We start from the raw sequence: 12,245 nt of genomic DNA, 5'->3' as shown, positions 1-12,245 counted from the left end.
GATTTGCAGGTTAAACTTTCATTTTCGGGATATATGTAGGTTCTTTGGAGCAATAGAAATATTATCGTGTACAAATTTTATATAAGTTCAACAAATATTGAGCGCTTGAATGCAAACAATTTTTGAAAAAATTAGCAATTTTTTTATTTCCAAAACGCTCGGAAACCGCTCGAAAAATTTTGTTTTTGTTTTCTTTAATCAAAAATTTAAGATTTTTCCTTTCATTTGATATATGGAAAGTATTGGTCGAAAACCGCTCGAAAAATTTTGTTTTTGATTTCTTTAATCAAAAATTTAAGATTTTTCCTTTCATTTGATATATGGAAAGTATTGGTTGATATCTTCTAAGTATGTTTATTCGATTCACATATATGGGCATAAATAATTTTCCATACAAAATCACTTCATCGTTTTGCAAACANTAGGAGACAAAAAGTATATGTGTGTAGGTATTTCGGCTTTTGAATAACAAATGGCGCAATATTTATAAAAGCCAAAGGTGAAGGGGAATATGTAGATGAAGAATATGATAAACATAAAAGTAAAAACAAAGATAAATATAAAGAAAATTATGAGGATACCGATAAAAGTAAAGATGAAGATAGAGGAAGAAAGATTAAAGTAAAGGTAATTATAGAGAAAAGGATATAGACAGAGACTCAATCTGGGGACTATTTCGGGATTTTAGAGATTTTCAGAATTCTCCGGACTTATCGATATAATAATCGATATTTTATCGGTTTTGTTATCGATATTTTGTATCGATTTTGTTATCGATATTGTTATTGATTTTGCTATCGATATTTTCGGAACTTATCGATATAAAAAACGATATTTTTTATCGATTTTGTAACCGATTTTTTTATAGATGTAATCGATTTTGTTATCGGTATTTTTATCAATTTTGCTATCGATATTACTATCGATTTTGCTATCGATATTATTATCGCTTTTGATATCGATATTTTTTTCTTAGTGTGTCCTGTCGTTTTTGACTTGGATGTGCTCATAACCATACCACGTACTCTACGTTTAAATTTAGCGGCTGTTTCTCCGATACAGCCTGCAGACCAAGACGAAGGCGCTGGATTGTTCCTTTTTTTTCTCTAGTACATGTGCAAGTGGTTTTTGTATAGCCAAAATTGGACTAAGTTTTCTATTTTATTTTCTTAAAAATTTTCGAAAATTCTCATAACCACGATACATCAATCTTTTGTATAATTTTCCGGAATCCAAATTTGATGGTCTGACATTGTGAAAATGAAACGATTTTCGAGATATTTCAAAATATCGCTCCTTTTTTTGTTATTTCCATGTTAAGTGCATGTGCAAGTGGTTTTATACTTTGAGAGATTTAACAGAAAACGCTGTAGTATCGCGCATAAATCGATTTTCTCATGTGTGAAATGCACTGTCGCTATTTACATATATTCATATTTAGCTGTTTAGTATATTTATAATATTAATAATATTGTTCTTATCTAATTTTATTTATTTCATTTAAGAATGAATTACAAGTTGAGGCTGTTGCTGTAGGCGCCATTCTCTCCGATTACCAGAGAGTACGTGTTGAAAATGTATGTAGTCGTCTAAGTTTGGTCTCGCTGGCGTATCTATGGAGAAGAGACCAAACTGAGTTGCTGCAGGAAATGATTGATTGCCAAGTACATGCCATTATAATAAAGGTAAAGCATTTTACTACTTTTTCTGGACCTGTCGCGGTCACGGATATGATTATAACGTTTTTCCAACAAACAATTATGTGCATACGTATGTATGTAAAATTAAAATTTAAATGCTCACAATTTAAATGGAAGTAAACATATTTTATTTTATTTGTAGATTAATAATTTACAGGATATTAATTCACAGTATATTAAACAAGAGAAAATTAGAATGCCTGTATATTATATTAATCTAATATTTTAAATGATACTATTTCAGTCGGTTCCATTTGTTGAACTGAAAACGATTTTCAACCAAGGCGAATTCATATAAGGTGGTATCGATTCAACAAATACAACAGTTACTTGTATTCCCACTTGTCAAATTTCAGCTATTCTTCCCCGAAATAAACGGGCGACAGAAAATGGAAACATTCTCACGTTTTCACTCACTCACTAGCAAAATACAACGATTTTCAACCAAGGCGAATTCATATAAGGTGGTATCGATTCAACAAATACAACAGTTACTTGTATTCCCACTTGTCAAATTTCAGCTATTCTTCCCCGAAATAAACGGGCGACAGAAAATGGAAACATTCTCACGTTTTCACTCACTCACTAGCAAAATACAACGATTTTCAACCAAGGCGAATTCATATAAGGTGGTATCGATTCAACAAATACAACAGTTACTTGTATTCCCACTTGTCAAATTTCAGCTATTCTTCCCCGAAATAAACGGGCGACAGAAAATGGAAACATTCTCACGTTTTCACTCACTCACTAGCAAAATACAACGATTTTCAACCAAGGCGAATTCATATAAGGTGGTATCGATTCAACAAATACAACAGTTACTTGTATTCCCACTTGTCAAATTTCAGCTATTCTTCCCCGAAATAAACGGGCGACAGAAAATGGAAACATTCTCACGTTTTCACTCACTCACTAGCAAAATACAAAATTTTGACAATCAAACACCACTCACAGCTGATGAAACAACACCACCTCATATAAATTCGCCTTGATTTTCAACTATAAAATATTTTCTTAACAATTTACTCCTACACATCATTCGACCTCGACTGATGAAGTCCACAGTACCTGTTTTCCTTGGCATATCATGGTCCCCAACTTTCTCTACTTCATACCTCCCATGCCTTAAACAGTTAGTTACTTTACACGGTTCCAAATATTTTGGTCTTAGTTTCATTTTTGTACCATATTGGGTACGCAAAATATCTACTAAGTCATTTTCCTTGTAACTATTTTCCCCCTTCTTGTTTATATTAAAATGTTTCTTGTTTTTTAAATATACATGCACGCTTCTTTACGAACCTCTATCTTTCAAACATAAATTCTTCCAAATCTTCTTTTTCAATCAACTCACGAATACCTGATAATTTTTCCGTCCTCATCTCAGATCCAGTAAGTAAAGTAAATGGAGCTACCTTCGTACATCGCGAAGGTGTTGAATTCAGCGTTTTTTACAACTTATCGATATACTTATACCAATTTTCAGGATTCTGATGACTAAGCTTAGCAAGCATTGGTACAATTATACGATGAACTCTGTCCATCCCCCTAGGAACACCAGTCGTAATCAATAAATGTTGTATATTACCTTTCTTACTCTACTCACCAAAAGTAAAAGCTGTACCACGATCTGTAATTATCCAAAAACTATAGCTTGCTTTTCTAATTTTCCCACCACTCCCTTCGCAGCGCAATTCCTTGTAGGATACAACCAAGTAAATTTAGAAAAGGCATCTACAACAACCAAAATGCAACAATTTTTATTCGTTGCTTCCATCCTCTTTATCTATTGCACTTAAGTAATAGGGTGATTCAGAAAAAAAATTTTCTTTCTTTTTCCTCGGAACCATGCTCAAAAGTTTCGTTTAGACACCAAAATAAGTCTCGGAAAATATGAGTCCCTAATATTAATATTAAGAATGTCCACATCGCACTTTTCGATTTCCCATAAGAATAACACAGGAAAAATTATTTTTTTTACTTCTGCTTTTTATATTTAACGAACGATAATTGTTATCATTTTCGTCTTAAAATAAACGTCCGGCGAGATAAAAAAAATAAAAGTCCCACTTAATTAATTTGAGAAGACGTAAATCATTTCCGTCTTGAAATAAACGCCCCGCGAGATGAAAAAAAATATAAAAATCCCATATAATTATTATGAGAAGACGTAAATCATTTTCGTCTTAAAATAAACGCCCCGAGAGACGAAAAATATAAAAATCCCATATAATTATTATGAGGAGACATAAATCACTTCCGTCCGATACATCAGTATCAGAAAGAACCTTATGTGGTGTAATAATTTCAATATGTTTAATATCTTTTCGATTAAAATCGAATATTACATTCATATGCTAAATGCTATGATTAAAGTATTGCTACCTTTCGATAATTCAAATTAGCAAGAAACCGCGATGTGTTTTGAAGCGTGCTTTGACAGATGATTAGCCATGCCATATTTGAAAATCAGTGGCAAGGCGAGTTCACACTTTTAGCAGGTGTTGCCAATCGGCCCTATGCTGAATATCGTCATCGTCATCGTCGACGATCGTCAGTGCATCAGTAACATGGCTAGGGTTGCCAACATTTGGTAAGATATTTATAGTACTTTTTCAAAAAAAAAAAACTGAAAAAATATAGTACACTTACAATATATATAGTATTTTATTTAAAAGAACAAAGTAAGTAAACATCATTTTCTCAATATAGTTCTTTGCACTTTTGGTAGTTTTTCACAATTCCTTGTTAACCACGAAAGTGTTATATGCTTTATCACAATCAATATATAAATTAATATAAATCAAAAGTTAATTTTTTGTTAGTGAGGTAATCGCTTTGTTTCTCTCATCTCGCCATTTCACATCCATAACAGAAAAAACTCTTCCAGTGAATGCCGAAGTAGCAAGAATAGAGAGTAGAAATGAAATAGTTTTAAGTAAATTTGGTAATTCATCATCAGTATTTTAAAAAAATGTTCATTTTGAAGAATATTTCTTTTAATATTGGTATTTCAGTATAAAGATCATCCATTTTAATTCACATATTATCTTACAAATTAATGACATATACTTATTTTTATAATTGTAGAAATATAGTATTTTTGCGTAATATATTTTTTTCAACAGTATATAGTACGCAGACCGAAAAAATAGTACAATACTATAGATTATAGTACGGTTGGCAACCCTATTGTAACATGGCTGACGATGGCCGTATCGTCACTTTTACTGACGATGACGATAGGGCGGAATATTCATCAATTAAATAGAAAATAAATAATATAAAAAAAACTTTTTAATATACAACGCTTTTATAAATGGACTAAAAAGTAGAAAATAATACTTCTCAGTCCCATAGAATTTGTTTTGATAACTTTTGATTTTGAAATTTTAGCAAAAGTCATTATAAACAATCTATGAAATTGAAAATGAAAAACGTGGAGCGCATGCAATACAAAGCATTCGATTTAGTTGACAATAGTCAAACTACATAACGTAGACCTAAAATTTCTACAGCGAAAGTAGAACTTTGAAATCGATTTTAAGCGGTCGTTATTCATATACCCACATACATACATACATATATTACTTTTCATATCAATTCAAGTGTAATACATGCGTCCCACGCTTTTCATTTTCAATTTCATAGATTGTTTATAATGACTTTTGCTAAAATTTCAAAATCAAAAGTTATCAAAACAAATTCTATGGGACTGAGAAGTATTATTTTCTACTTTTTAGTCCATTTATAAAAGCGTTGTATATTAAAAAGTTTTTTTTATATTATTTATTTTCTACTTTTTAGTCCTGTCTGAATAAAATTTTGCAATAGATATTAAAATAATTCAACGATATTAATAGAAAGGTGCACACACATGCATTTACATATGTATGTACATACAAACGAGCACCAATTAATTTTATTTAAAGAAATGGCGTGTCGTCTATTTCCGGTGTAGCAAACGTAGTACATAGGGCGACATCTAGATGTCATCTACCTCGCCCTATTCACTATGCTTTTTTATAGGAGCTTTTCAAAGCTTTGCTTTATGGTGTCGGACACACAACATTGAAAGCTTCTGGAACACAACATTGAAAGTTTCTGGAACACAACATTGCAAGTTGATAAAAGCGTTGTAAAATTGAAGAAAGGGTGATAATAACCTAACCATAGGCTTGTGAAATGGACCATTTTAAAAAGAATTGGACCAATGGACCAAACGAAAAGAAATGGACCAAATTTTGTCCATTTGGACCAAAACGGCAACCGTGNTGAAATGGACCATTTTAAAAAGAATTGGACCAATGGACCAAACGAAAAGGAATGGACCAAATTTGGTCCATTTGGACCAAAACGGCAACCGTGGTTGTGTGATGTATGCGTGTAGGGGTTTTTTTTTGTTTAGTTTAAGCAAAGCAAACTGTGCGACCGTTTGCACGCACATATATATGAATGTATATGCATTTTGTTTTACTTAGTCCCCTTTCAGACACGTCAAGTCTTGAAAGCAATTTTTTTCGCATTCTCTTTTGTGTTTTCTATTTGCTTCCACACGCGTCAACTTTAATTGAATTCAAGTCCTTGGTTCTTTAAATGGGAAGCAACGAAAAGATCAAAAGAGACAAGAAAACTTGAAACGAATTGACGGTACGGAGGTATCTGTACTCTTCCCCTCTCTTCTCATCTCCTTCGCCTACGAACGAGCAGACATGAAAGCAAGACTTGACGTGTCTGAAAGGGGACTTTAATACATATTAACGGAACAATGCTTTAAACTTTACTAACGTTCTTCTTAGCAAAAACAAACCTTTGTGTTACGTTTGCAGATTTTTTTGGGTGTATCGATGAGCTTTTGTGCTTTCAACACATGCTCAAAATGTGATATCAAGAATGATAGAATTCTCTGGATCGTGGCCGACACTGATATGCATACATATGTATAGTAGCGTAGCGTAGAAGTACGTAGAAACTTATCAAGTTTGCTGTTGATAGAAAGAGAGAGGCAACCTCTACGTCACGGTCATGCGGTGGTTAGTTATTAGCAGGGTTCGTATTTGCACACACATGTGCAGCACATCCTAACATTTTAAGCTCACACACGTGTGCTGTGCATATAAAAAATTAAAAATTTGCTCACATCACATGTGTGTGCCGTTTGGTAAACAGCACGGGCACATGTGTGTACTTTCTTTTTATTAATGTAAAGCACACGCACATGTGTGTGCTATGCGTAGAGAAACTTATACACTTCGAATTCTAACTCAAATCTTAAAATAATTTTTTAATATGTTTTCTGTCATATAAAAAACAAACAACATCTCACTTTTTATTGAATTGTCTTTCAAAAAATAACGTTTAATAAACAAATTCTTTTAAGAATATATTATGTGCATGTGCATGGGCTGAAATTTGTACAAAAATCGGCTCACACACATGTGCATGTGCTTAATAACAAACAGCACACACTTTTCTGTGAGTAGAGTTTGTTTTACACTTATGCACACACATGTGTATGAGCAGTGAGTGCAAGTTGAATGTGTTTCTGGCGTGTGTGTGAGCACAGCATGTGTGTGCAAATACGAACCCTGGTTATTAGGAGCGTTCCTTATCTCCCAGAAATAGTCAGAAAAAGTCCGAAGTAGTCAGATTTAGTCCAAAAAGCGTTCCTTAACTCGGAAATGACAGCAAAAATGAGAGAGCAACAATCAGTGAGAGTGACTCTCATTAGTCCGAAGTAGTCAGATTTAGTCAGAAGAATTTTTTCTGGTAAAATCTTGAAAAGTGTCAAACTCAACTGAATTTAAATTAACGGAAATTAAAGAATATGCAAAATGTGAGAATAATCCAAAAAGTATAAAAGGTGAATTGAAATTGGAAGGAGGTAAAAAATAATTGATATAGTAAGTGTTTATTGTGCTTGTGCTTATGTGTATGTGTTTTGTACATACATTTCTATTCTTATTTGACGTTAGTTTTGTTGTTGCCATTCTTTGGACTAAAAATTTGGTTTTTTGCGTTCCTTTACTTTTTCCTGTTATTCTCTTTTGGTGAGCGCTTTTCGCTTACGCTCTGGCATTTTGACACTTTTCAGATTTTAGTCCAAAAAGATAAGGAATGAACCTTTTGTTAACACGAAGATGCTATAAGAATCTTATGATAAGATTCGTCCGCTGACATTCTCCGTTTTTACGTCCGTGGGTAACTGCGCTTTTAGGCTGTTTCTTACGCTGTTATACATCTACTTACATGTGTACATATGGATGTTTGCATGCACATATGTATGTACGAATGTATATATAATTGTTTTAGCTTATTTTAAAGGCTCTTCATATCCAGATGCTTTGTATGCATAAAGCGGAGAAAGAAATACAAAATCGCATTTTCCCGCTTTTTATAATCGAAACTGTATGGTGGAAAGTGTGTTCTAATATCTATTTGATACACAAAAAATTATCACGGCTGTACTTTTTGCTGATATATTACATACATATGTTCCATTTAGTTAAACAATATAAGAATATTGTAGTATGTACCACAAAAACGTATATTTTCTATAAAAAATCATAACTCAGAAAAAAAAATCTTCGCTATTAGAGATTTGGGTTGATTGTAGTTCAAAGTGTCTCTTTCCCGGTAAAAAAGTTTGAGAGAAAAAAAAATACACTTTTGGAGAAATTAAATTTAAAAAAAAATATGCACTTTTTGTTTATTGTTAAATAAAAAATTTTAAATAATGAAAATCAATAATTATATCATTCTATCTTGAAGTGACAAGAATTACTGACATTTGAGTAAAAACATTGTTGGAATCTATTAAATTTTGACAAAGTTATGGGCATTTTAAAAAAACATTCTCACTGTCAATTCGAATAATCGATTTTTGCCTGAAAAACAAAATCGCGTTTAATTCGGCCGAAAAATTTTTCCGAGCCAAAAGAAAAAATACGTGTCTCATTATTTGGACCAACAACCAATGTATTTGAGTTTGGTCGAAATTAAAAATCATGCTCGTACCTGACCGGTTGTCTGGAAATGGAAAGCATCTACATAATAATGGGCAAACGGAGGACAAACAATGCTCCTGCTCCTCTCTTGTCATCTACAGAATAATATTGTTTTCTTTCTATTTAAAAACAATTCACCATTCGTTGTATGCTTTTTTCTTTTGTTTTTCATGCATAAAGCCCTGTATGCAGCTCTCAAGAAAACGGTCAAGAAAAAATTGCCATTATTTCGCGTGTGTGTCCAAGGAATTTTGACATTTTTGATACCTCACAGCCTGTTGCCTCACTCTTTCCTCAAGAAATAATGGAACGGGCATATATTTCTGTTGCAAACCTGGGTTGCCTTGTGCTCTTTTTTCACAAAAAACTTTAGAAACCCGTAGTAGAAAGCGTAGTAAATTTCTTAAGAACTGCGTACTGCCTTAAGGAAATTTGACTCAAGAAAATCTCTTAGCCATTTCTTGTACGTTATTTTATATGGAGTTTTTGCTTTTCTTGAGAGCTGCATACAGGCCTTAAATAACCAAACACGCAACCGCAACATCCGCTTCATTGCTCATGTTTAAGGCCCATCTACAAAGAACTTTCGCGTTGGAAAAACGATATTTCTTGTCCGTATTTGATTAAAAAGGAAAAATATTTCAAATAATTTTATTTATTTGCAACAGCTGACGAACGACGCACGCGAAAAGTTGAGAGTTGGCCATCTTTCTGCTTTGTGTCGACATTAGCGTTGCCGAATTTTGGCTATGTGGAATTCATGTATTCATAATCAGCTGCAGTGCTGCCATTTTAGCCGTTTTCCGGCTAGATTTAGCCGGTTGCAATAGCAAACAGCCGGAGAAAATTCGTTATAGCCGACAGTCGATTTGCTAGCCGTTTTGCAAAAAAAAAATTAGCCGTTTTAGCCGATTTTGGTATTTGCTATTCGCCTTCTTTTATTAAAATTCAAATATATACATTTCTACTTTTACAAATTTAGTGATCCAAAATCTATTAGAAATGGCTAGCCTTATCTCGGAGAAAATTTTCATGCCGGACTTTGTTATATAAAATTGAAAGACAATTTTTTCTAACCCGAACGGTATTCAGATAGTGAGCCGATTTCAATGTTTTTTGTTTTAAGCGAGTGACCCAAAAGTTACAACCTTTCTGAATTCTGGATGTAGTATATGGTGTTTGTTAAGTAACCGGTTACATACATATATATTCATAAACAAATAATAAACATTAAATACACTACAGAAAAATAGACAAAACTTGTTTAAATGTCGCGTCCAAGTTTATATTTGGGAGGATGTAGCGGGTATTTTCTTCATAAAATTTTTGTTATGAATGTCTTAAATTTAAGTTTGAAGTTTTATTCGCAGCACTTAGAAAATAAAAGAGCACGAATTTCAATTTGGAGAAAAGCTCTCTGGGAAGACAATACCTATGTATAATTGCATCATGGTGCAAACATACTTAATTTTTGTTATTATTGTTATTTCCGTGTTGGTGGCCTTCGGTTGCGGTAGAAGAAAAAATCTCATCAGTACAACTCCGGTTACTCCATCCACAGTATTTTTGCGCAAAATCCACCTCCAAATTTACAAAAAAAGTGCATATTTCAAACAGAAATCTTTATTTAAATAAAAGCTTAATCCCTTTGCTAGACGTATATGTAAAATTTTTTTGATTCGTACCCAAACTAAACTGTCTTACTTATGCATTTTTCTATAAACAAACATTTTATAAAATGAAACTGCAGTAGTTTACATCTAGCGCATCATTTTAACTCGACCTCCTCCCTTTTCCACGGATAGCGGTACATCTTTTAGAGGTTTAAAATGTTTTGCCCTGTTTGCCTCAGCCCTTTCACAGCTTTACGTGTTCATTTCTCAAAATATTGCCCACCGACTAAGCAAAAGTGCCATACTTTCTGCTAGTATAGCCATTTTGCAGGACAAAAAGCAACCTACTGCAAATGTTACAATATTTATAAGAAGGCAAAATTGTTCAATAGAAAATAAAAAGCCATAAGTTTGTAATTTATGTATCTCTGTTTTTATATATGGGCAAATCTAAAAAACAGGTAACCTTGGTGTTTTTTAGCTTTATTTTCACTGTTGGAAACTATATCAAGCTGGTTGCTTTTGGATATAATTCATTGACGTATACTTGAAGCCTCAAAAAAAATTTGGATCAATTTGCCGCATAACTTTTGAATTATAGGTGTTTAAATAAAAAATAATAATGAAAACAAGTGAATTTTTTATGTAATTTTTAAGAGGTGAAAAATTAATTATGCCATAACTTTTGAAGCACACCATATACTGATTTGAAATTGTATGTGCAATTAGTACTTATGTGTACACTTCAAATGTAGTAGGTAAGAAAAGTGTGCATTAAAAAATAACGAAATGGCAAGTAACTCAAAGTCTGTAATTCCACATTTCACAATTTTCAAAATTTTCGGTTTATCGCGTATAGTTTTTGAAGCATTTAAGTTTAAGAACTTTTTAAGTATGTATTGTATACTACAAACAATTACGAATAATTTCATACCTGAGCAAGAGCTGTGCTTTCAGAATAAACCAACTTTTAAAGATAAAATATTCTGCGATCTTGAGCGTAATTTGTATTCCAAAAACACTTTAATTAAAGCCACATTTGGAAAACACGTCGAAACGATCTAAATCTTTCTATAACTGCTAAAGTCTTGTCATAATAATTATCATTGAGATAAATATTTTTAAGTCTTCAAAGACTTTTATTTTGAGACCTATATTATAAAAGTCTTTTGATAATAATTATGAGTGCGAAAAAGTTTTGTATATAGTCCCGAATGGGTCCCAAACCAAGCCCCAACAGTCCCCAAACTACTCCCGAACTGGGCGCCACCTGGCCCCGAACTGGTCCCCAACTAATGCTGAAATGCTCCAGAACATGTCCCGTCTTTTAAGACTTAAAAAATTTTTTCGCGCTCATAATTATTATGAACAAGTAAGAAAGTCTAAGTTCGGGCGGAGCCGAACATTAAATACCCGGCGCAAGTATTAAATATATGTTTTTTCACCTTTCCGAAAGCTACCGCTAGATGGTAAGCCGGGGTGTATCAATTTTGAGTAAATTAGCGTCCTATTAGCGTAGCATTTTCAATCAGAGACATAACTATTATAAGAGAAAAGAATAAAAGTCAATCAATAATCATTATATTAAGATAAATATTTTTCGAGCCAATTATAATTATTATTCAAGGACTTAAATTATAAAAGTCCTTTCATAATAATTATAAGAGAAATACATATTTTTAGGTCTTCAAAGACTTTTATTTTAAGACTTATATTATAGAAGTTTTTTCATACTAATTATCATTGAGATAAATATTTTTAAGTCTTCAAAGACTTTTATTTTAAGACTTATATTATAAAAGTTTTGTATACCCGAGCGCACTTGTGCACAAGGGTATATTAATTTTGTTCACATAACGGTTGTTTGTAACAGCCAAAACGAATCGAGATAGATATAGACAAATGTATACATAAATGATCAG

The 12,245-nt window shown here is 32.5% G+C and overlaps 1 protein-coding gene across 2 annotated transcripts in view; it reads left to right on the top strand.

Annotated features, from left to right (window-relative positions):
* Positions 1 to 12,245, top strand: part of LOC108359614 (diphthine--ammonia ligase) — a 176,657-nt gene that overhangs the window by 115,300 nt on the left and 49,112 nt on the right. For both annotated transcript variants that reach the window (XM_017611541.1, XM_017611543.1), the window contains exon 4: positions 1,506 to 1,685. In XM_017611541.1, coding sequence (XP_017467030.1) covers positions 1,506 to 1,685 — 180 coding nt within the window. The remainder of the gene's footprint in view (positions 1 to 1,505; positions 1,686 to 12,245) is intronic.

This window comes from Rhagoletis zephyria, unplaced genomic scaffold (assembly GCF_001687245.7).
Source record: "Rhagoletis zephyria isolate East Lansing unplaced genomic scaffold, Rhagoletis_zephyria_1.1 Rzeph_scaffold_00421, whole genome shotgun sequence".
NCBI classification, from domain to species: Eukaryota; Metazoa; Arthropoda; class Insecta; order Diptera; family Tephritidae; genus Rhagoletis; species Rhagoletis zephyria.
Note: the sequence above shows the minus strand (reverse complement) of the source record. Positions and strands in the feature narration are given on the sequence as shown.